Source organism: Ascidiella aspersa, chromosome 6, assembly GCF_963924565.1.
Source record: "Ascidiella aspersa chromosome 6, kaAscAspe10.2, whole genome shotgun sequence".
Classification (NCBI taxonomy): Eukaryota; Metazoa; Chordata; class Ascidiacea; order Phlebobranchia; family Ascidiidae; genus Ascidiella; species Ascidiella aspersa.
Window position 1 is genome coordinate 12,506,515 of NC_139452.1, and position 26,478 is coordinate 12,532,992.

The 26,478-nt window shown below is 38.8% G+C and overlaps 1 protein-coding gene across 1 annotated transcript; it reads right to left on the reverse strand.

Moving 5' to 3' along the window:
- Nucleotides 1-354: 354 nt before the first annotated feature.
- Nucleotides 355-24,604, reverse strand: LOC146139915 (uncharacterized). The gene is made up of 28 exons (XM_083391555.1): nt 23,710-24,604; nt 22,206-22,464; nt 21,662-21,836; nt 20,177-20,331; nt 19,484-19,627; nt 18,670-18,884; nt 17,327-17,508; nt 16,647-16,779; nt 16,036-16,219; nt 15,649-15,756; nt 15,221-15,401; nt 14,649-14,815; nt 13,677-13,890; nt 12,956-13,071; nt 10,588-10,869; nt 9,318-9,561; nt 8,725-8,926; nt 7,775-7,830; nt 6,955-7,122; nt 5,299-5,559; nt 4,207-4,427; nt 3,572-3,769; nt 3,053-3,253; nt 2,429-2,617; nt 2,039-2,136; nt 1,706-1,856; nt 1,339-1,541; nt 355-945 (listed from the first exon to the last, which is right to left on the reverse strand). Exons 1-28 carry the CDS (start codon nt 23,901-23,903, stop codon nt 747-749), a joined length of 5,100 nt encoding a protein of 1,699 aa, XP_083247681.1. The 5' UTR covers nt 23,904-24,604; the 3' UTR covers nt 355-746.
- Nucleotides 24,605-26,478: the final 1,874 nt, after the last annotated feature.

The window sequence follows — 26,478 nt, forward strand, 5'->3', positions numbered from 1 at the left end:
GGTGAGTTTTTATACTTCTAACAGCCGTTCAAAACTAATATGATTTTATTTTAATCAAACTAAACATTTCTCAAATATCCACTAAATGTATGGTTATGAAGCGCATATGAAAACCTCTAGGTCTAATTACAGCCAAATCCGAAAAAGCTGTACGAAATGCGATTGCATGTCACAAGTACAAAGAAATAATTTACCCAAAACTTTCCCTTGTTTTGTTTTTGCGTAATGTTTAAAAAACATTGTACCCACCAAAAGTGTTTCTAAAGATTATTCATCATTCTGTGAAAATAATTTACATTAGAAAAGTCTGTTTCCCTGGCACTTTGTGAAAACTGCTTTGAGGTAGACTACAAATGTACAGCTTTATTGCACCAAAAGTATTTTTACACCTCAAATCAAATCGGTTGTGAAGAAAAAACAAAACGCAGCTGTTCGCCAAAGGTTAAATATCATTAAACAATCACAAAACGAAAGTTTGTTAACAAGGTTGCTTAATGCTTATGCATCAATTATTTATCAGGTGGTTAAATCTTAGTTGAATAGATATCTTAATTATTTTGTTCGACAATGGCAATAATTCAATCAAAACTATGTCTTTACAAAGCGAAATCGCGTCCAAAACTTGCGAAATAAGGACTACACAGGCCCGGTAATATTTTACAAGAAGCGTCGTGGTGTTGCTTTCCGGGCCTTCAAATAAACAGTCTTGTTAAGTCAACTTTAAAGCGATCCTTTAGACATTTCCTTTAAATCGTGATGTCCGTTAGCTCATATGGACGATGGACCCCGGAAGCCTGCGACGGGGCTGTGGGTTCTTGGTGGCCAGGCAGGACAGTGGCATTCCAGGGGTCTTGAAAGGACGAGGGCGCGACCAGCAAATTTTCGTATGGCACACCGTCTGAATCTTTCCTCATTACTGACTTCCTGGAGGATCGTTTGGAGCTTCTGTAAATTTAAAGCAAGACTTTTACTCTTCAACTTTTTGTGGTTGCTGTCGGATTTATTGTTGTTTTTGTTAAACGCGTCCAAATAATGTTTTAGAAAAAACCTAGTCAGTATGTTTAACACCGAGAAAGAACCATATTTTAAGTCATATTTATAGGAAATCAAGTTGGTAAGAACATAAAAAAAATATTAAACTCATAAACTTTAAAGATCACCATTCTTATTTTCAACACAGCAGTTAACAATCTCAAGGCACCAGCAATTTGACGAGCATTCATGGTCGCCACTCCTAAAAGCGGTAGCCTATACTTAAATAATGAGTTACAGATTGTTGTAAAATACTTAGCTAGACAATTACAATAAGCAAATAGCACATAAACCAACAAGACTAACCTGACACTTCTTCTGATCGGCATCGGATCTCCGTCGAGTCTCGCGGTCGACGTGGACGCCATGGTTTCCACGGCAACCTTCACCTCTCGCATTTCCGTCATCATTTCACGAACCACCGCGTCGACGTCGGCCGTCTTGATCTTGACGTGACGCAGAACCTGGTTGAGGTTGGAGACGTTCTCGCGGATTTCTTCAGTTTCCGACTACATATTAAGTTGATTTTTTTTAAGAATGAGTTCAATATGCTCCACTGTTTCTCATTGATTGTGCGTTTTTATAACAAATTTTTCTCTAAAATTACGACAATTATAAAAAAAAAAAAGTTAACAACTGTATAACATACGACCGCTTCATATTTTTTACCTACCTTGTTGGGGTTCATTGCGTTTACGATATTCTTGGACGAGAGATCCGTGTTCTGGAAAAGCGCCCGCATGAGGAAGTTGCTCTTTCGATATTTGTTCGGGCGAATCACTTGCTTCTTGCGGACAAAACGCTTTCGCAGAAAGTTCGGGACGCTAAACAACAACAATAATTTGATAAACAAATTGCTTTTCGGAATTGAAGTGACTAAAACCAGTGCTATGTTTCGAAATATCGCTTGTCAACCATTTTGAAAACTATATGTAAGCTACGTTGTTAATTGTTTTAGTTATTATAATTAGTTGTTTATACTTCACCGAGGTGTTCCACGTTTTACCTGAACTCCACCTCCAGTGCTAGTTCCACTTGCATCTTCAGTCTCTCGAGTGTGGCGTGTTCTTTCACCTCGATAATGTCACCTACGGCCAGACCCACCTTTTTAAGTAAAGGCATGATTGGTTACATGTACATAATGCAGCTTACACTTATTTAGGCGCGCCATTTGATTTTTCAAGACTGGGCAATAAGCAGATAAGAAAAAGGTTTGACTTAAAGTACAGGATATATTTTCTTTTAAGATGAGTTACTTTTTGTATTGTCAAAATAGATAAGTATTTAAGTATATTTACCAATTATTGTTTTCAGCACATATATCATGAATAAACTGCAGAATGTAATAGGTTTAACCTAGCGTGTGGTACTATTATATATAAAATTATCTTCTCACCAGCAAATTCATTATGATGATCATCATGATGATAATGAAGGCGCTGAAGATTATGTAGGTCACTATCTCGTACGTAACCTCGTGAGAGTACTCCGAGGAGTTGCCGAAAAATATGCCACCAAAATCAATTTCTCCCACCATCATCACTGTGGTCTTTAGAATGGAGCTAAATGGCTGCTCGAACTGGGACTGTAAAGCACAAAACAATACATTTTTAAGCAACATTAAGGAAATGGCCCAAAGATACTAAACCTCTACGATTTCAAATCTACATTTCGTTGAACTATATTAGGGCGACTTAACTCGTTTTAGTCGAAGATTACCATGCCCATTAAGATAACTTTTTGTACACACAGTAGTTGACATATTTTCGGAGCTCCATCTCAAATGCGAAATTTTCGTAACTGTATTTTTTTTCACTGTTTATATCAGCGAAAGAATTGCTTCATGATAAAATTCTTTGACTTCCTTAGACCCCCAGTTAAACAGTCGTACAATAGAGAGATTCAAACTACCTTAAACCACGAAATATCAAGCAGTTAATTAGGGTCATTTTGCTTTGTCAAAAATGAAACGCGTGGATATATTATGTAGCAACAAGTTTCTTGTCAATGTTGTGTTTACCTGATTCTCGAGCAAACTGTGGAAGGTGAAGGCAAACGAGAATATGAAGAGTAGAAATACGAGCGAGAACTTGACGAAGGTCTTAAACACGTCATTGAACATCACAACGTAGATGCCAAGGTAAGGTATCTTCCGGATGTAAAGGAGCAAGTTCATCCATGACAGGAAAAGGGCCATGACACCGCACTGCCACTGCCAGTTCTGCGAAGGGTCAAGAATAATAATAAAAAAAAATTAAACTTAAAAAGACAACTTTCTGTATGTCCAATACGCAGGGCAGTAAAACGATGTGCATTTACTATTAGGGTTAAAACTATAACTGTTTGATAGCTAACAAATCGCGTATTATTCTTGAAAACAATTTTTTTTAATCATATAAAATATAGGCCTATAGTTTTTAATTATTAAATCGATCATCTGGTTTCGGATATAAACAGACGCATTAATTAGGTAACACATAAAACATTTCAAAACGAAATAATTAAAAGTAGAGTTTTAACGAAAATGTACACTTTGTACCTGACGGAGCCCAGTTTCGATTTGGAAATCCTCGATGAGTGGCACGTACAAGTCTCTCTCGCTCTCCATCTCGGATGTATACCGAAGATCAAACTCCGTAAAGTCAACGACCAGGAGGAGACCAAGTATGAAGAGAATCATCTCAAGGAAGAAAATCGGCCCTAGCGCCTCCAAATGGTAGTTCCAAAGCTGGAAGGCCTATAGTGTCAAAAACACAAAGAAAATCTTGTGTTACAAGTACTTTTTGTACATATTTGAAATTTCCAAAGAGTGTCCAAATCTTTTTAGGCAAAAGTTGTTGCATTCCAACTCTTTTTTTTTGAATTGTTCATTTCAACTTTATTAAGCACTCACACAGTAATGCATGGATTAAAACTTATAGTGGAACAAATCTTACAAACTCGCTTAGTTACCAAGGGTACTTTTTGGATTATTTATTGCTCTGCTTGAAGATATACAAAATTAGAGAGCTGGTAAATGGGCGTTAATTATTTACCAAAAACCTTTTCCATTCTTAACCCACTTATTTCGAATGCATTCTGTACTATTACTGACAGACGGTGAACATGACGACATCAAGTTACCCTGTGAAAAAAATGACAAGTACTCTATTATGTGCCTTACAATACACTTACCAGCAACAAGAGGTTGAAGGCACACAATGCGAGCAGACAAACTTGCAGCGGGCTCTGCCACCCTTCCTTGAACTTGCACTGGTCGCCCCACTTCTTGGTGGCCCCTTGTCTGACGTAATAGCACCCCGGCTTCCAGCGTGGGTCAAATGTGTCACGCGGGTAGATCGACATTAAATAGAGGAAGTCCCTGTAGTCTTCGTCGCTTGCCACCCGCTCCGTTTCTTTACAAAGGAAATCATTTTGTATCCAAAATGTTTATAGTAGGGGTTCTCCAGGGGTTTCAAAACCGTTTTATTTTTAAACTGTGCTCTTTGAAAAATTAATTACTTCTTCAGTATACACTAATATTTCAATTAGGCTTTTATGAACCCCCTAAATCTAGTTCACGGACCCCCAAGGGGTTCATGGACCCCAGTTTAAGAACCCTTGGTTTGCACTAATGTCGAGCTACCACAGTTTCCATGCAGAAAGGAAATATAAACAATCGATCAATTGTTTGGTAATAGTTCATGCTGTTAAGCTTTTAGGTAATTTAGGCAAAAACTATCAAACGTGTATTCTCTGATAAAATATCCTAATTATTAATTATTAGTAGGCAATTCGTGTCTTCGTATAGAGTTTTTTGCCTATTCGTTGGCGATTATATCAGATAAACAAATTTAGATTGTGCGGTTAAAACACGTTTTTAGGATTAAGTTTAGTTTGGTATTTAAAGCTGATCAAATTCGCGAACGCCATTTCAAAAATAATGTTTCTTAACTATAGTGAGCACCTCGTAGGGGTAATTTGGTAGTTTTCTTGCAATGAATTGAAATGCTCCATATTTGACCACTAGACGAAAACGTAGTGTCCAGCCATCCAATTGTTCTTATTTTGATTTTTTATTTGAATGCAAATTATCATTCGATTGTTGCTTATTAGGTAGGTCATTCTAATATTATTTATTCAATTTTATAACTCCTATATTCAGGTTCAGGTGAAAATTAATTGGTGTCACTCTGAAATTTAAACAGTTTTTTTGAGACTTTACAAATAACAGAAACAACACCTATACTTTATAACTACAGTGGCGATTAGAAACCTACGACTCACCGTTGCAAAACTCACAAGTCTTCGGGCACCGGGCAGGCATTGAAGGGTTGGTCTCGCAGTAGCCGGCCGCCTTGAACACGGGGCAGTAGCTGCTGCGGTCAGTGCACGGGTCCAGCTTCTGAAAGCATTCGCTCCACTCAGAAGGCCTTCCAGCGTCGTGTGTGAGAAAACAGCAGTCCCGAGCCTCGCAGTTCAGTCGATCGGTGCCGGGCGAGCCACACGGTCGCTTTTGGTCCTTTTCGACGCTGCACAGCGAGTCCTCTGCGATTGTAAAGCGCGGATTGATGATTGCGCGCCCGGGTTTAACCATGAATAACTTTTGTGGCTCACAGTCAGGTTCGGAATAGTTTTTCTTAACTAATTTATCCCGAGTTATATAAAATTTTAACATATTTTGAAAAGGACTGCAAAGTCGGATTTGGACTCGGGACTCGGGACTCGGGACTCGGGAGTCGGACTCGGACTCGGACTCGGGTTTGTTTTATTGGCCAAGGTCGGGGATTTGAATTCGGGGTATTTTTAACCAACTCCGCATCCCTGCTATAAATGCACACTTTCTTTGTCAGCACTACTTCAGAGAACTGATCACAGCTTATTCCCATGCGGACTTCATGGGCTCAGTGCTTGATCCGCGCTGCTGATATCCTAATATGACGTTGTATGTACGAACAGGTTGCAGCATTATTGCAGCAGATGGTCATGGTATTTTTTCGATCTGCTCCCCTCTGGCTCTGAGCCTTAATTTGTAGTTTTGTTTGTTTCCCAGTATGAACAGGATCGTGAGTTGTAACCTCACAGCAGGCTATAACTGTTTTTATCCACAATCCTGATTAGGCCAACCGGTAATAGTCTTTTCGAGGGTACCTGGTATTCACTTGAAATGTTGGCACTAAAAAAATTACGTCAAAGCATATTAAGCCGAACGACAATGTGAATTTGTGTATGTAATAAGCCAACCAAGATCGACCATCAGAAAACCTCACAAAATTCAAAGGAGCGTTTGCAGTTCAAGACTAAACTCCCCCTGAGGGAATAAGCTTTGGGCTTTGAGTATCCCGGGGACGAGGCCATATGTCCAAACCATAATTTTGATATAGCTAAATTATATGCAAAACCGCACTGCATATCAATTTTTTTTCACTTTGCTCGAATATTTGACATGGTTACACTTACAGCCATACAATTGCGGGATGACCCAAATCATAAGTTGTTTCCAAACGAATGGAACGCCAAGTCGCCTTACATATTTTTTCTGTATTTAAACTTAGAGAAGTTGGCCGAGAATAGCAAGTTTAAATGGTTTCTTGTCTTATGACGTCATATTTCGACGTAACTGTAGAATAAGTGAATAGCAACTTTGCTTTTTAGGTCAAAGAGCAACTGTTTGCTAGCTCATAAGTCATTCGGGAGGAAATACAAAACCACACTTGAGGCAGGAAACTGCCACCGTAGGCTGATGAATCAACTGATCAGTTGTGTGAGTAAACGAGGCAATGTAAAATTCTTAGTGCTGTGTAGATGAAAAACTTTTTGAATGCACAGTATTTTAATTGATTTGCACATTAGTCACAGCAAATAAGTTTTGCTGTTTTCCCGCAAAAACATTTATACCCCACCAAGTTATTTTTAGCTTATTCGGTATAAGCGCACGCCTACCTTCCGAACAGTAGCCCCACTTGGTGTTCTCTGTGTCGAAGTCGTACACGTAGGAGCACCAGAGCTGACCGTCGCTATGCACCAGGCACTTGTTGAATTCGGCGTTCTGGAACTTGAATGGAAAATGGCAGGTGGCACCCAAAGGCACGTTGGAGCGTTGGACAAAAACTGCGCAAAGATAAAAAAGACAATTAAAGTTTGGGTCCTGTCGAATCAAAATCGACAAAGTATGGCCAAAGGTAGCCTCAATAAAATGCTTCCAGTACTTTCACAACAGTGTTTCTCACTTGTTGGCTGATAAACTTTCTACGATTATCCCTGCAACTTTTCGTGATGGATTTCAAATTTGATTGGGTCAAATTAAGTAAAACACTGTTCTAACATGAGGTTGAATTGTTTTAACACAAGGTTGAATTTATTTTATAAATTATTTGCTTGTCAGTTCCTGAATACCAGACGCAATGATTGTGTTAAAGAAGTAGCGCTTTCGTTTTTGGATCGAGTTACATTGCATTGCATGCGGCACCGAAATCTGAAAATAAAAGTGGAAATTCGGACGCAACGTATAGGGTTGAAAAGCACTGTTTTTACAAACTTATCGGTGATAAACATGGCCGTCCAAATCAACACCGACATGGCCTATGAAATTCTTTAAACTATAAACTTGCGCACAACATTTTTAAGATATCAAGAAACAGGGCAAATAGAGAAAGCAATAGTTTAATATTAAATAAAATTACAAAGTAGTTAGTCAAAGAAAAAAAATATTTAGTCAAGAAATAGTGATTTTTAAAAGCTTGGTACAAAGATCTATACTAACTTTTGCAAGCGGGTATGTCGCAGGTCTCTCTTACTCTTGCCGTTGCGTTCGTCTCACTGTAAAAATATAAACACACGCTTGTTAAACTAGCTGACCGCCGGTCAGAGAACCGGTTCGGACTGCGAAAAAAAATGCCGGGTCGTCAAAAAGCTTTCTTTATTTAAGCAATTGAAATCTATGTTTCTGTGTCAAGTTTTCTTGCGTAAATGCATAAATATTTGCGTTTCGCGCGAAATTACTCTGCTCTTTTAGAATATTTAGCTCCTTTTAGGGGTCTGTTCGAGACGAAAACACCCCATATTTAATAGCACTGAAGCAATAAATTAGTTTAGAAATGGCTTGCCCTAGTTGTCTTAATAAAGAATCGGTCTTTTCAAATCTGGTTACCTGTCCGTTAAAAGATGTTTGTATTTTTACCGGTCCGTCTCAAAAGGTTAAAATAACTGAATTACTCTAAAGTTTTCTGCTAATACTCCTGTAAATACACAAAAAGAATAGGCGACGTGGCCCATTAAAAGCCTAACAAAAAACAATCGAAACGAAAAAGGATTTCTATCAATTTCAACAAAGATTCGCATGTGCTTTAGGATATAGGATAAAATACTACAGTGATTTCCATCATTTTGGGGCTATAGCTCCCTTCATAAAATATCAATAATTCACGGCCCCCTTTCATACCATTTTCGCCAAGTGGTTAACTGCCAATTCACAAAAACTATGACTTGAAATTGTTGACATTAGCTGCGTACAAGGCAGTTAAACATTTTAGATTGATTTATGGCACATTAATCGTGCACAGCAACTGTATCAATAAGCTCACCGATAGAGCAAAAATTATAATCCAAAGGGGTAAGATATCTCTAAGGACCCTTGAGCGCATACCGGTTGGAAACCACTGCAATACGGCATGGCATAATAGTACATAATTCCCCTCAACAGAACTTTCAAACCTGTAGCTGATGTAACACCACGGTTTTTCCTTTTGCGAACCCGGGTTACGGCAGTAGTTCTTTTCGAGTCCGGCGTCCGGAAAGAGTTGCGAGTTTGTACTCGTCGAGTCCCAATCGAGACAGGTCGTATTCGACTCGGTGTGGCTGTGGTACCCGCGGTACTCGGCACCGGATTGAATGATGCTGTAACAGGGTTCCGGGGCTGAAAACAAAACACGAAAATATGAGTCAAGTTCTCAATGTAATTATTTTATTATTTTAGCGAAAACTACAATAATATGTGGAGATATTGCCGAAGGTGTCAAAAAAAATAACTTTTGGAGTTTTATTGTCGTTTGTCTTTTCCTGTTGTTTTTCTACATTTCTGTGTTTCTCTCATATCGAGTGTTAAACACATTTAAATTTTAAAATTTTGAGGACAGGGCGCAACTCTTCCACTTTTTTCTTTAAGAAAATGCATGTATTTCATAGGAGAACGGTTTAAATTGTTTTCCCTTCACTGTTGGTTAAAGCGCCAATGCTGACATTCAAATTATGCTAAAAGAAGCCAATGCTCAGGAAAACTGCTTTCCCAAAAATTCCCAATGTTATACCGGTGTAGTTGACGATGTGCTGCGAGTGAAACTCGGTGTAGAAGCGGCGGTTGGCCAGCGACTTGAGGAAGTCGACTGCGTAGGGCGGCGGCACGAAGAGCAAGTAGCAGTTTAGCATTACGACGAAAGCGAGAAGAAAGACCAGGCGGCTGTAGTAGACCAGACCACCGTACTTGTTCCACTTGTACTGCAGTAGGGCTGTGACCACCGGGTGTTGCAGCAGACCCTCGCGTTTACGGTTTACCTATGTTTGGATTGGAAGCCAAATGTATGTGTTCGGCGAATAAGTATGTGTGATTAGGAATTTCAAATACTTGACGTTTTTTCCGATACCGATAAGCGATATTTTGGACAAAATAAATCTCGGTAAGATCCGCTATAAAATTATGACATTTCTATGCTCAAACAAGCAAAATACACGAAACGAAACCGGTAATTTTTGTAATTTATTACACCTAAAATTGGCTATTGCTTCAGCGTTAACAAGTGGCAGTATCGGTGCCGATCCGATTCTAAATTAATATACCTTTTTTAGCTTTATAGCCATTTGCTTCAGCGTTGCTTTCAGCGTCACAATTTAGTTACCTTCAGGTGTTAACCTACAATTGTTCGGGGTTAACAACTGTTACTATTTATTTTTCATAAATTTTCATTTAAGGTAGAACTTCGTTGGATCGCAAATGGCTATAAAGCTAAAAAAGGTATATTAATTTAGAATCGGATCGGCACCGATACCAAAGGAGTACCGATACTGCCATTCGACATCACGTACGCGCTCCGATCCGATATTATCGGACATCCCTGATTACCTAATGCATTATATAAGGTGTAAAATCTTTACAGAGTTAAAAACTATTGACAGCTGGATTGTGCCATTCGATCACTGATTCTCAGATGCAAAATATAAACAAGCAAAATAAAGTAGGGTTGTTTTGGTATATTCCGGATTCAAACAGCTTTTAGTTTACTATCTGCGTGTTTATGTTTTCTATGCAATTAAATTGGCAAGCTAAAAACATTACGGAACGAATTCAATTTAAACTTAATCCCGATTGATATCAATACAAAAGCAACAAATGACATACAACTTATATACAGTGTCAGCTCAGTTTTAGAATTTAGAAATAAGTGTTTTTTCATTTCAAGAATATATTGCTTTATTTAAAAAAAATAAATGTTTTTTATTATTCAATAACCAAAATAGTAAACGGCTTTAATTAAACTAAACGTATGGCCTACTTTATATTACAGTAACGCCCTGGTTGTTTACCATGATGCTGAGCGGGTGGTTATGGCGCAGCAGGCTCGAGTCTTCAACGTATGTGGCCGCGGCCTTGGTGAGTCGTCCCTGGTCGTCGAATGCCTCGTACGAAGGATCGACGTTTTTGAGGATTCCGACCGACTTCTTCGTTGTAATCACCGCATCCTGAGAGGAGAAAGATGATGAGGACATCAGCTCCTCCTTGCCGAGGTCCACCGTGCCGCTCTGGTACTGGTGGCTCCACTCTTGGATCGTGTACATGTCGTCCAGGAACTCATAGTCAAGGCTCACCTGCGTGACAAGGTAATAAAAAGTCATCAAAACGTCCTCGGAGTAATACCTGGCCGACCTGACTTTTATTGATGTTTTACATTTGTATTCAGAATATGGGAAAAAATAAGTTTCAATAAAAAAGTTGTCGCATTGATATTACATGGTAGGTGTTGTGTTCCTTATAACAACGCACATTGAACATTAATCATTAAGCATTTACCCACTCCTATGTATTAAAGACACAGAGGGAATAGCCAATATTGCGAATGAACTTTCGGAACCAGGAAAATGTGTACCGATATTGGTAGTTTCGGCACATAACTGACTCACATATAACGCAACAAACTCTTTGTGTAAACGCCATTGTGCTTGGCAGATGTTAATGTTTAAGCTATGAAACTCGAAGTGTGTTTGCACGAATCTACGCAAGTGATGCATTTGTTGCCATGGAGACGGCATAAAGCGAAGTTGTTGTCAAAGTATGTCAGACGACAAGACAGCTTTTTGCTATGTACTTAAAACTTGGTAGTAATATCTGAGGTAAATTTTAATTTACAAACTAACTTTAGGAGCTGTTAATGACGAATGTAACAAGTATGTATATACCAGTTTGAAGTTACAGTTGGATTCAAGCCTGAGTTAGGTCGTATATGCTGTCAAATACAAATTAGGTAATTCAAACTAGTAAACTAAACGCTGTTTTAATGTTTGTTATTTAACGTCACTAGAATAAAACAGTAGCGATCTTGGATGCAGACATGACCATTATCCGTGTGCCTGCCATTTACAGGTTATGTGTTTGCGATAAGGTCACATCAAAAAATGAATGAGTATCGTTACGGTTTATATGACTGTTGCAGCAACTGCAGTGTTTGTGTCAGCGCACTTTGCTGTCCCTCGTGTACGCTGGGTTGGATCGCAGAGGCCATTGGTGACGACTGCTGTCTTTCGGGGTTGATCTACTGTTGTGTCCCTTGCCTTATGGGAGCGGTTACGCGCGGAAAACTGCGCAAGCAAAGAAACATCAAAGGGAACATGTGTGATGACTGCTGCGTTTACATGTGGTGTCACTGCTGTGCTCTCATCCAGGATCGAAAAGAAGTTATGGATGTCAAAGTCGGCGGACAATCGATGGGTAGAGTTTAATTTCGCTAAACAAAGGCGCCTGATTGGGTATCCAAACGAGGCAGATATAGCTGCCGGAATAATTACGCTTTTTTACCTGTGATACTTCGAGAAATCGATAGATTTTAACGGTGTGCTCTTTGTTTTGAAATGTTAAACAGCAACCAATCGAATTTACATTTATGCTTCTATTGTGCTGTAAGAAGCGTTTTCTCACTTTAAAACATTTATCCTCATGTGTGTTGGGAAAAGTCTCTCTGGTGATCGTGTGTGATTATGTGACGGACAAAAGCAATCGAATTTCTTCATTGTGTGAAACACAGCGTTGTACAATAAAAACAAATTATACTGGTATATAAATAATTTGTAAACTCTACAGTTGTTTCAAATAAGTTTTGCTTGTAAATTTGGAACATTTCTGGAATGGTAAACTTTTCTGGTGCAAACTTCGCTAGCAAACATTGTTATACAACGAACGACTATTTAACCAAAATTGGAATGTTAATGCTTCGTGTTCAGTTTTTGAATATTAGGGTTGCTCTTCAAATAAATTTAAAACTAAAAACTTACCATGTTTTAAGGTTTTTTTTATAGATAGCATGTTTTATTTCGCAATAATAAATCGTTGCTAGCAGGAACATTGACTTTACCTCAGAGTTTATATATTTTTTTCATTTTATACTTGAAAATGTTTTGACAAAATAATTATGAATTACTAATCCCGCACTTGTAGAAGAACAATTACATTTTTCATTTACATTTACGTAAGCAATATTAATTTAAAACGCTAGTTACCAGAAAGTGAAAGACTATATTACAAGTCTGCTCAACTTGGATTCTCTAAAAAATCAAAACAAAAAAACACCAATGTTTTGCCAATATATAATTACACGAAAGTCATTCTTTACTATTCTTTTGTATTATGAAAGACACGGTGGGCTAACTTCTTGAAGGAAGTATATTTTATCAATATGACTACCTCAAGCTGTGGATGATCGGGGGTCTTCAAGTTGTTAGTGATGCATCTGCTGAAGGCCATCTCAGCCATGTCTGGCATCTTTGTAATCAGCTTTCTTGTCGGGGTGGTGACAGTGTCTGCAAAATAAGCACAGGGTGTGAGCTGAAGTGGTACACGGGTTAAAGACCAAAATACCTCTGTAAAATATCTGAATACTTGAGATAAAAAAACTTCACCACAAAATAAAAAATCTTTCACCAAAACATAAAAGTCACAATAATGGATCTTTTGGGCATGTATGTAGGCGTCATGACTGTATAGGCGTAGGTTATGGGCACAATAAAAGTAATCTGGTTTAGTAGTTAAGTAGCTTTTGATAGTCAATCGGGCATAAGAACGTTGCGTGCAAATTACAACGGCATATTTACAAAATAAGTTTCCTTTCAAATAAATAATTAATTGAAACTATATCGGAGACGTCACATATAAATTGCTTCAGCCAATCAAAAAATAACTTCCTTGTCGTAAGCTTTAATTTTTCGTTACTTAAGTTCATCAGGTTTTAGTTTGACCGATATGATGCAAATCTCGTTATATTTGTTTCAAACCGATGGAATCAGGGTATAGGTGGGTCAATAAAAAAAAATTAGACGAACTCCACATAACATGCAGTATTTCTTTCACCCATCGCCACGAAATGTCCTTTCGCAATTCGCGCCTATCTTCTGAAACACTAGTTTACCAATCAACGGGTCCACGTAGGCGTTTCTGAGCGCTATGTTCCAAGTGTTGTGGCCTAGAATGGTCTGGACGCACTCGCGATTGTCCCTGTCAATGGCGCAGTCAAGCGGGTTCCGGCCGTCGGCAATTTTTGCTCCCACGTCCGCCTTCCAGTCCAGCAGCAACTTGACAACCTGGGCATGTCCGTTCAGGCAGGCTTGGTGTAGCGGCGTGGTCTATAAAGGCATCAGTTACTTAACAAGGTGTTTGGAAGTTACAAACTTACTCATCTGCAACGTACGTTGCCTTCTTTCCTTGTCCATAAAGATATTTGTTTTGATTTTATCAATTTTATCTCTACTTTATTTAACACTGATGATGACATGAGTTATTTGCCAAAACACCTGAAAGAGAAGTTTGTACTCGTCCGATACCATACTAGGCGGTATCGGTGCTGATTCGATTTCAAATTAATGTAATGATTTACGCCATGATTTGCGATCCAAAACAGCGATTTCTACTTTGAAAGATAAATTTATTAAATAACAATAGATTAACAATTGAGATAACTAAAAATAAGTTAGTCTTAAACATTGAAATTCATTTCATTTACTAATATAAGTTCATAGTAATGACCTTATTGGTTACCGGATCGAACTTTTCCAAACTTATCGGGTATCTACAAAACGAGCTTAATGCGAAGTATCTGACATCATTATTAAATGACGGATCTTAATCGGTACTTGCTGTCTAACCTATAGTTTTGCTGGTGTTTTTCTGACACGATTTAGTGACAACGTTTCACAGTTGTATTTTTAAGTTTACTTTTTATTACAACCTATATACCCTGGAGCCACGCAAAACTAATTTGCATTTAAACAATCGTATTTTGTCTTGATTCATGTATGACTGACAATTGTTTTGCATTGTATTTGAATTTTTGTTTCAACAATTATCCGAAATAAGATAAACACAAAACTTTACTAAATCCTACCCTGGAGCCACGCGGTGGGTTGATGGGCGAGCGGGCGTGAATGAGTTCCAGCACAGTTGTCTCCCATCCCTTGGAAGACGCACAATCAAGCGCCGTCCACTGTTTGGTGTTGCGAAGGCCGACGTCGGAGCCATGTTCCAACAGCACTTGGACGCACTTCGTGTGGCCTGCCAATTAAACAGATTACTGCATTTCATATCATATAGGTTGCGGCATATAACGTGAACCACGACCGAAAGATTGAAATAAGTAAAAATGATTTAATAAACAGACAATTCACAACTCACAGATAAAGCATTAATTGACTGTTAAACATTTTTTCGTTTGTGTTTTTAGCTATGAGTAAACTAACCGCGGATATGTTATGGTATTAAATCAATCAACGCATGGCTAAAATTGGTTTTCCTATCAGAAACACTTACTTACACTCAGGTAGACCTATAATTTATCTTGGTGTGGCTCAAACCTAATTTCGCCTTGCTTCGTCACGTTAAATCCTACCAACGCCTCCTGTACGACCAGCACCAACGCAACTGTACAACCGGTGTAAACTAATCAGGAGTACCAATTACCTTGAGTGGCAGCCAGATGCAGCGCTGTGTTGGCGTTCTCGTCCACGCTGTTCAGCATTGTCTTGTCGTGGTCGAGCAGCTCCTTCAAGGTCACGTGCTGTCCGTGTTCTGCCGCGATGTGGACCGGGGTCGCTTCGTCTTCGTTCTTAGGGTCGATCCTCGCGCCATTTTCCAGCAAAATCTAATGATGAAAGCAGTGAACAAGTTGGCATAACTGTAGCTGGCAAACACTGCTACGGTAATATCGATATTTACCACGAACGTGTCTGTTAAATAGTGGAAAATATACGTAATAATTCGTGTGTGCAACTTTTATTAGATATTCTTGTTTTGAAACACCAGTCTTTCAATTAGTTCATCATGTCGGAGATTTAATTTGATTGCCATTCAAAAAGTCCAAAGGTTTGGTAGACCAAGCCAAGACTTACCTTGATTATAGGGATGTGTCCTTTCCTTGCGGCAACGTGCAACACACTGTTGGCGTTCCTGTCAGTCTCGTGCAGCAGTTTTCTCACAGAATCGTACTTAAGTAATTCCTAAGTATATAAGAGAATTTTTATTAACTTTTGTTTGTATAGCGGTGGTACATTTTATTGCCTATTGACCTGCTGAATATTTAAACAGTACTGTAAAAGGTTTTGACCCTTAATTTACTAATTTAATTTAAAAAAAAAAAGTAAAATATAAATGTATGTTTTTTCGATGGTAGCTATCTGACCTCAGATGGTCATTTTTGTTAGAACACTGTCTACATGAATGAAACACCTTTGCTATATATCCGTGTTTTAACTTTCATTCTTATTTGTAAACCTTACCTTGACTGCGTAAGTGCGTTTCTCTTCCACGGCCAGCAGTAAGCAGCTTTTGTCGTTCTTGTCAGTTGCCGAGACATCGGCTCCGTTCTCTATCAGCCACGAGATGGTCTCCAGGTGTCCGTACTTTGTCACCACCAGAAGTGGAGTCAGGTTGTCCTTGTCTCTAATCTCGAGCTCGGCTGTGCTGCAGGTGACACGATTACAAAAGTAAATAAGTACATATATAAAGGTTTGGCAAATATATGACTTTTCCTTGCTAGATTTTTAAGCTGTAGACAGTCTTTGTAAGATTACGTTCCCCATGTCATACTTATAATATGGGTGCCTTGGAAAGGGCGATTACCGAAATCAGTTGGTCTAATTAACCCCGTTAAGTATGTCGTAATCTTTGATTAGTACTAGGCCTACTCCAGCAAGGCTAGATCACAGTATATACTCAAGTCGATTTCATGGTTGTTTGTTATGTTATATCTCTCATTTGAGTAGCAATAAGTTTTTATGTTTTAACATGAAAAAAAATATATTTTAAAAAAAATAGTAAAATAGAAAATCCGAAGAAGAATTACTCGACCACCAACTGGACGCTTTAATATAAAAACGTTTTATTTTACTTTTCCAGCAGTAGTTCCACTATCAAGAAGTTGTTGTGTTGTGCAGCAAGAAGAAGCGGAGTTTGCAAACTGTCGTTGCGACGATTCACGCTCGCGGCGCTTTCGATCAGAATCTTTGCAATCTCAACGTGACCTTAGAAGAGCAGCAATATCAAAAGTCATTTGATTGTGTCTTTACAGAATAATCAGAATGAGCAGCAAAAAGTGAAGTTAGGCGAACTTTGAAAAAGTGAATTTAGATAAGCGGACTTCGATTTACTTTCTTATTGACAGCTTTTAATTTTTCATTGTCAGCACTTTTATGTCTATTATATTCATCTTCGAAATCAGAACTTAAATTTATATAAAGGCCTACAAATTTCATAATCGCCTTGGCGAAGGTCAGACATTACCACTGATTGTATTTGCTATTGCCGGGTACGTTATGACTTTTAGATCGCAGTTAGACCGCTATATGTTAGTTAGACCGCTATATGTTATATCTAATACAATTTTTATGTCGTTGTAAAACTGGCGTTGCCTAAAGTATCTTATTTCCAACTTAGCACGCCTAAAAAATCCATGCGCATATGCAAGCAAAGGAAAAATTTAAATTGAAAAGCTTTATAATGAAGTAAGTGATTACCCTCCCCGCCCCACAATCCAAAACTGCACAACAGTAATTTCACAAATCCATCTACCTTGTGAAGCAGCGATGTGGAGTGGCGTGTCGTTGTGCGAGCGAGCCACGTTGACAAAGCGCGCCACCTCGCGGGCGTCACCACACCAGGCCAGCAGCTCTAGCACCATCAAGCGGTGGCCCTTGCTCACGCTCAAGTGCAAACAGGTATTACCTCCCGCGTCGGCGCGCAAAAGCATTTTCCTGCAGAAGAACATTCTTTTAACCCTAATATTAATGTTTGCAAAAATCGGTAAGGTTGTAATATAAGACAAGGACGAATACTTTTATTTAAGGTGACTGTGCCCAAATTATTTGTTGAGTTTACCTGAAAAAAAAAACGCCATTTTTGCTGCCGTAATCTTTTACGTTGTAATCCAGTTACCAAACAACAAAAAACAAACATAAGCAAAGTACAAAAAAAACAGTTTAAAATAAATCGATGAAAACCAATGATACGTTGCAGCTTTGCGCAGGTGTGGCCAACCAGTTACCAGCAACAGTCGCATTTCCTATACTTTTTTCCTGTTAAAACTCAACGAGGCCCACCTTACACGTCGGAAATAAATATCATCTCCGCAATTGTAATGCTGAGCTAGACTAATTGGTAATGTTACACACTAATAATATTGAGTACATTAATATAACGCGAACTGTTGCTCACATTGTAGGCTTGTTAAATAATTGCCATCACGCCATAAAAAAGCTTTTGATTTTACTTCATAAAAGAGTGTCAGGATCTAAGTCAGAACCGGAAACCATTAGTAACTTAAGCAAAACACATTTCACGCTGTTCTTTCTACAAACAAACTTAAAAACACCATGAATTTAAGAGCGGTATGAAGAGCTGAGCCGGGTCCGCAATCCTTGATAAAGCAACCACTTAAAACATGTCCGCAATATATATATTGTGTAAAATTCCTTGTTCGCGAGATCCGGGCCGGAGAGCGATGGTATAACGGCGACCGTCAGTTGAGTGGTCTCACGATAGCGATTCATTTAAAATATGTCATTAGAGCGATTGCATAAATGGCGACAGCATTAAAAACAGCGACTGTTACGATATCAATTTACTGGCCGGTCACAATGTGATAGGCTCACAAGGTCGTGTTTGTGTTACCTTTGTTAGATAAGTTAACTAGAGTGAATATCCTGATTGGTCGTTACATGTAAACTAAAGGGTTGGAAGTTTCTACCTTCGCTAGTGGATCAATTTTTATGTCTCTCGGTTCTATTTCTCCGTAAACCACTCTAGGCTTAGGATTAGAGCCCGAGCCCTTTTTAGCAGTGTCCTTAATTCTTGGCGTGATAAACAATATAAGAGTTAAGACAGTTATCAAAGACAAGTGAAGCATCCAACCCCACCTGACTTTCTCCCTTGATCCTTGCTTCTCTCCCTCGCGCAGGATCATGCGCACGATCTCGATGTTGCCCTCGGAGCAGGCGAAATGGAGTGACGTCATCTGGTCGTTGTCGCTGCTGTGGAGATCCGAGCCCTCGCGGATCAAACACTCGACGATGCTCTCGTGTCCGTGGGTGGCAGCCATGTGAAGAGCCGTCATTCCTTGCAGGTCAATACACTGAAAGAAGAAGATCCATCTATTTTTTTCTCTTGTTTATCTGGCCAGTAAGAGTATAGTTATCTGAGCAAAGCTGTTCGCACAATATATGAACCAGCAAGTGAGAAACGCAGTTTCTGGCCTTTCGCAAAATGTCATTGTACTTCATTTGTTATAGTCTCACCTTCAATATAACATATATACGTATAAAAACGTTTTTGACATTTTGTTAAGGCAATGGGAAATTTGTTCGATTGTTTAATCTGTAAATGGCTGTAGTCATTGCTGAAAAAATTTTCATGTTTAAATATGATGTCGAAGTCGTTATCTCTAGATAAATTGTGATAAAATAAGGACTTTTTGTCTTGAAACAAAAATTCAATGTAACGCTGATCCTTCATCTAGATTTATGCATCACTTCGACATTTAATAAAGGACCGACGACTGTCTTCATTTGGAAAGTCGTGTCGTGATCGATCACAAACTAAGAAACATGTAACAAAAATTTATCGCAATGCGGGTTGCCTCGAAGACTGTTATGTTGCAATTTCGTCTAAAAATAAGTGTTAAAGCTCAAACAAAATCTTAAACAAACCAAAAAATAATCGTGGTTGCCAAACCTCAATGGCGATGCCGCGGCATTTCAGGAGCTGGATTACGGCGTCGGTGTTTCCCTTGATGCTGGCGCAATGCAGCGGGGTCTGACCCTCGATGTCCTGTAGGTTCACGTGGGCGCCGTTCGAAGCCAGAAGCGCGATTACAATCTTTAAATTTTTAGTGATATAGTGTTGTTTGCTATGTTCAATTGAACCAGTGGTCACACTTAAACTATAAAATGGTACACAAAGCAGCTGAGGTACACAAAGCAGCCTTATCATGTGGCACACTTAAACTATAAAATGGTACACAAAGCAGCTGAGGAATCGGATCAGCACTCGGGACTCGCAGGGTCGATTTATTAGGTTAGAGTCCGACTTATTTATAGGTAATTGGTGATTTTTTAAATCCTATAAAGTACATTTTCTCGAAATTTAATCTGTGTAGGAGACTATACGCCCCCCTCACAAATAATCCCAATGTGCAATATATTTCAGAAACCTTTACGAAATAAACCAAGAATGTTTGGAGCTTGGAATAAATTATTTAGATTATTTAGCTTAAGGCACTCTTTATACCACATGTAAGGTATCAAAGTGCACAATTTGTAACTTATTTTAGGTTGACATTATGATATTTCCTGTATGATCGACACAGTCAAGGCAGTGCGTCGCCCATGTATAATATAATTTAAGCCAAGTCTTATATATCAATACAGAACGAAATTTGGCTTGTCGTGAAAGCCGTACCTTGTCCTGAGAAGCGGTGATTGCGTTTCCAAGCTCATTTTCATCATTGGCGCGACGACGTGGTCTGTACCTCGCTGCATAATGAAGAGGCGTCGAACGACTCTCCGTCTTGGCGTTCACACCTGGTGGATTAAAGTGATAAGACCTGTAGGGTTAAAACCTGTGCATCATGCGTTAATGCATTTGATTGGCGTGTAATGCATTTGATTGGCAAAACCGGTGCAACATAAATTTAAGTTATTTTCCCTTACTTAAGCCAGTGGTTCCCATCTGGGTCGCGACCCTATGCTGGGTCACAAAATGCCTTTTATGGGGTCGCAATCACCAACCAATTCCTGCAGTTCGAATGTTTTTTTAATGGTTTCGTTTCCGAGCGCAATGAGTATATTAAAAATGTTAAAACAAATTGAAAATTTGTGCTTCAATTGTTGACTTTAAATCCATGTCTTAATCTACTTCTAAATTGGTGCACATGTGTAGCCAAAGTTTAAGGAAGCATAACAACAAATTAGAAGCAATAACAACAACAACAAAAAGTATAATCTTCACTTGTCGAAAAACAAAGTGGGGTCACATGTAAATGCTAATTTCATTTTATTTAAATTAGGGACGGTTTATGAAAAGGTTGGCAACCACTGACTATACTGTTGCTTGTTTGTGTGCGTGTTTGTCAGTCACTTACGCAATTGGTGTGTGCATACATTCGTTTGTCATTGCATCAAAGCTTATTGGCTGACTCAATGTGAGGAGCATATCGCATTGGTAATCTTTATGAATATTTTTTTTGCGTATACGACCTAACATTTTTAACGAGTTTTAATTACCTATCGTTGACTTTGAAAACACCTGGCCTAAACGGCAAGTGAAGTTATTTCAAAAACTGTCTATAACAGATTTTATTGAAACCTAACCTAACAAGGTTTTTATTTGAACATATCTTGTTTTTGTAATGGCTCGAATTAAGTTTCTTGTAGATTTTAAATTCACTTTTTGTAGTTTTACATCTATAGACCAGTGCTGTTCAACCGGTGTACATGGTGCACCCAAAATTTGTTTAGGGTGCACCAGTGCAAAAAGGTATACAAGGGTGCATCACAAACTTTTTATGAACTATTTATATTTGAAATTCAGGATATAAAAGTTTGTTTGAATGGTATTTTATGACATGCAATACTACTCGCAAGCAGCCTGCAGCCATAATCGAACTCTTATACCGACAGTGTGTAAAATTTCGGCAGCTCCCCTCGGTTTAATTGACATAATGATATTGATATGTATAATGATTTTTCATATCGATTTTTACCTCAGTTTACCTTTTAAGTAAACAGGGTGCATGATAATATCAGAACAATTACTATAAGCGTTCACCAACTCAAAAAAGGTTGAAGAGCACTGCTATAGACTACCTGGAAACCCCCATGCCAATTTAGCATTTTTAAACAGGTAACTCGCCTGCCCCGAATTCGATGAGAAGCTTGCAGGTATCGTAGTGGTTGTGTCTAGCTGCAAGGTGAAGAGCAGTGATCCCTTCCTCGTCCGTGAACGTGTTAAGGATCCTCTTACGCTGTTGCTCCGGAACAGCTTCCATCATGGATCGGAGCGTCACCTCCTCCCCGTCTCTCGCAAGCTGAAAAGAAAAAACGAGAGTTTAGGGAAATTTTGTGGGAAATAAGAGGATATCGTCAAATATGTAAGGAGGATTTTAAACAGATCTTTTAATAATCAAGCCTTATAGTAAAACACAGAAAAGTGTTAACAAAATTTGTCCTTAAAAACATCCGTTTCAGTTTTCTGTTTTCGCCCTGACCTAGAGTTTGAATGTGACATGTTATTGGCACAACAACACAAAAATGTATACAGAGATTCTTTATCTAAGAACTCTCCAGGTTTGAAAAAATATAATTACAAAAAAATTGTATTTTAAAGAGATGCCTTGGCATGTTTGACTGTTAACAACAGTACATTTAACAGAAAAATTAAGTAAACGGAACTATACCTGGTGAAGTGTAACCTTGAACACTCCCGATTGAATGGAAGTTTGCAAGTCCGAGTTGTTGAGGTACTCATCCCACTGGCTCTTCTTTCGCTGGGCTACCCGGGCGAAGTCGCTTGCGCCCCCCTCGCCGTCTGAAACCGGGCCCAGAGACTCCCCCATGGGAGGGAACTCGACCTTACGCTTTCGGACGCTTTTGTCCAGTAGCTTCCGATCCGGTCTCGAACCGCTGAAGCTCTCCTTCATGTTGCTTTGGTCTGGGCTGTTAAAGCGCGATAAGTCAATGCAAAACGCTATACTTTTCAAACTTTCTTCAACATAAATAGATTATTTCACTTTCTAAGATACAGAGGTTGCCTCTATCGCTAATCAGGAAAAAGTTGTGCATGTCCTGTTAAAATCGTTGAACCTCAGCAGGTCTGCGGAGTCACACTCGGAACTCGACGGAGTCGGTTTGTTTTGTTGAAGTCGGACTCAAATGGTGGAATATTTTCCGTGTATTTTGGGTGGATCAGTTATATGGCACCTCCATAAGTGGATTGCTTAATATCCACCTTCGTTTTGTTACGTAAATGGTTAAAATGCTAGGTGTAGTCTCAGAGCCGGACTCGGGACTCGGCGAATTGCACATTTTAGCCGGAGTCGGACTCGGGTATTTTAAACCGACTCCGCAGCCATGAACCTCAGAAATTACGCTTTTTAACTGTTTCAGCAATTACTGATACCATTACCAAACAAATTACATTTATTAATATATACTCGGTTTATTTAAAATGTACATTCGCAAAACTGGAAGTATAGGGGTGCTGACCAAAGTTCGACGTTCACTCTTATGGGAAAGTGATTAGTTGCGCCTAAAAAGCACTTTTGGATAATATTAGGCAATATTGATTGTTTGCAAGTATTTTTTAAATTAATTATTTACAATCCAAGCTGAAACAGCCATTGAGACATACTACTCAACGAATGTGCGTCCCATTGCATTTCAATTTGCAATACTTAAACCAGGGGTGGACAACTTTTTAAACAGACCGGACAAATATCAGGTTCAGACCGAGAACCAAATGCATTTCTAATCTACCAAATTCAACTTAAACGAAATTCTGGCAAGACAAAGTCCATTTTCCAGGTAGCCTAATTATTATTCAGCACTGATCGATCAAAGTATTTCGTGCATCTTTACATATTTTAATAAAAAAGCTTACCAACGTACGTTAAAAACGCAAATTCTGCAGCCACGGGGCTGACAGGCCACATACTGGAGCAATTCTAATTTATCCACTACTCATATTTTGTGCTTTATTCTTGCTATATATTGGCAGCTAAAAAGCTTGACCAAACGACTGTTTTTTTCACTTGTGTTATTTGAAAGGGCCAGAAACTACTCTTCAAAGCATTCTGTGACAGATCTTAAACTAAAGCCTCTCGAGCCATATATTTTTTTCGATCTGCAGACCGCAGGTTGCAAGTCCCTGACTTGAACAATGTGAACAAAAACTAAACTCACGTTGGTGTCTCGTAGTGGTGATAGACCGGGTCGTCTTCCGAGTTGAACTTCTTGTAGTTCTTGAGGGCCACGCTCTGCGGCGGATTGTCTTCGTGGCCAAGCCTCTTTTCCCACGGGTTCCACGGGGGCTTTTTGGCGCTGGCCCGGTTCGACCCATTACGGCGCCGCTCACTGCCAGAGCGGTCGTCCGACATTTTGTTTTGGTTAGTTTATGCTATTCTTCTCAATCAGCTAAATGCAGTTAAGAATGGAATAATCTGGTTTGATAATTTGTGCGAGAAAACGGTACCGTCATGTTGGCCTAATGTATCAATGGTCACAAACACAAACCGGTAGCTAATTTGACAAGTGGTAATCCAATAATTTAAATACAGTTAGGTAAACTCAATGGTTCTAAACCTTTTTTGGCTTACAGTACTCTGCAAACAACCAAAAGATTTGACGGCACCCACAGTCGAACTGAAAAAATTGTTTCTGTATTATATAAAAAAATAAATTTCAAGAGAGTTTTCGGACAAAACTAACTACAGCGCCGTATATTATCATGAATAATTTATTGAAGTTCATTTCATACAAATTCAGTGCGAAATTTGTCCTTGAGTTTTAGCGCAAAGTCCTTTCAATGCTTGGGTGCACATTTGATAATGCTACTCCCATATCTTATTTAAAAGAAGTAAACTTTCCCTTTTGTTTTTTTAATGATGGTCAAAAGGCACACTTGCGAAACGTAAATGGAACCCTAAGCTGCCGCGGCATCCCGGTTGAGAACTACTGAATTAACTGTTTATTTTGGTATTTTTTCGTTGACGTTTTTAAAAATATTCTTCCAATAATATTAACTTTTATGATATTTTTCAATAGTCCAAGGACACTCCTCCAACATCTTAGTTTTTTGCAGAACTGTTATAAACCCTGTCTTCCTTTTTCGGGACTTGAACGTGTGAAGCACCCCTGACTTAAAACAAAACGTTCAACACCAGGTATAACTTACTTTTCACAAGTGAGCAGGATGCCAAATACAGTGGTAGATATTCCACGTCAATCCTTTGCTACCTTTATTTTAGGCTGAAACTGGAACAAGAATAGCCTATTTGTAACACTCTACGCTTGAAAGAACTTGGAAGCGTGCCAGATTTTGCCGAATTAGCCCGATACATAGTAAGCAGGCAAAACGCAACCTGTAAAAACATTGAGTTGTCGCAATCATTGTTTTGTCGCTGTGACTTATAAATCAAAACAACAAAAGTGCCCAGTCATGTCCGTTCTAAGCCAGGTGTGCTGTTTTCTTTAATCGATAATTAATTGATCAAAGGCCTTACAAATTTACATATTGAATGAACACAGCGTTGGTAAAACAACATTGTAATTGTTTGTTTAAGTAAAGTCCTTATTAATTTAATACTGCTGCGAAAAATATGATTCGATTTCAAACTATGCACGGCTTTTGCAAAGAAAAAGTAGCCTAATTTTTTCATGGATACTTTTAACTTAGTATTATGTAAAAACAAACAATATCTCATTCTCGTCAAATTTATGTTTTTCTCAAACTCGTCATGACTATTGTTTTGACATCACGTGGTTTAAAGTAAAAACACATATTGAGCGAAGTTCGAACGTTACAGTAGGCCTACCTATATAATAGCATAATGACTACTGAGAGTCGACAAATTCACTTTATGGCTTCGCATTTTACTATCGGTTTTGTTATAGTTTAAAAGCTTTACAAATTCTCAACTTGAGTCTGCTAATTTTTGATAAGATGCCTGTCGAAACATCGCAACGGCGAAATGGCCATTAATTCCACCAATTTAACATCATTTGACAGATCTGAAAAAGTGTATTGTATCTATACAATAAAATAAATTAATTCACAGCTTTCGACTGGCGTTCTACGCGGTGACGATAAATAGTAGTGGCCATTAACGATAAACATGTAGCTTACAGGTGTTCATTAGTTGCCAGGGAACGGTGGGATATAATGAGTTGGCGCCTAGTTACAGGTGAGTATGGCCTTTTGCGCTGCGCAAATGTTCGCTACAGGTATGTGGCTTTATATTTATAAGTATATGTTACATACACAGTTCGTCATGCGTTCACGTTTGCGATACGACGCGTCATGCAATCTGAACATCACTGTTCGACGTTCGTACTTTATGGTTGGGAAATGCATGTCATTTGGATGATGCGATGTATATTACGAATAGCATTTATGGAACTTAACACAACAAACTGTTCGACTGATAAATGTAGACAAACTGATGGGTCGAAAAAAAACTACCTTAGATTGCCACCTATAAATTAACAATTCTCTAATTCCCATCAGTTCCGGTGTTAACATGTCCCATTTAAGCGTGCGTTTTTCAAGCGTGTTACTCGCGTTTAGGTTGTAGCAACCTTTTCACGTTCGAGAGAGGTCGGTGCTTTAACCTCAAAGCGATTATTATGCGACAACCGAAGAACAGGTCAGCAAAAACTTCCATGGCAGATTTTGTAGGAGCAGGTTTTGTAATTTTGCATCGCCTACTGATTCACAGATGCTTGTTTATCGCCCAACAAACACGTTTTGCTCAAGGCTATCTTGTTGCCTCAATATGCCTATTTGGCTGCCCACGCTCCTCTCAATCACGCCTTGAAAACATACGAGAGCCAATGTCTGTTCATCTGGCAAAGTACGTCGCCCATACGACCCAGCAACGTATACGTGGGTAGATAACATTTATAAGGCTTCAAATGACGTTATACTAAAGAGGTTTCTAGATTAAGAAAAAG

What these genes read in the sequence shown, in the direction of transcription:
- LOC146139915 (XM_083391555.1), bottom strand. Translation starts at nt 23,903, where the DNA reads ATGTCGGACGACCGCTCTGGCAGTGAGCGGCGCCGTAATGGGTCGAAC. An exon ending in TCAAGGTTACACTTCACCAG is followed by an intron (nt 21,837 to 22,205) that starts GTATAGTTCCGT and finishes TTTTCTTTTCAG; the next exon opens with CTTGCGAGAGACGGGGAGGA. An exon ending in GCATCTGGCTGCCACTCAAG is followed by an intron (nt 14,816 to 15,220) that starts GTAATTGGTACT and finishes TTTAATTGGCAG; the next exon opens with GCCACACGAAGTGCGTCCAA.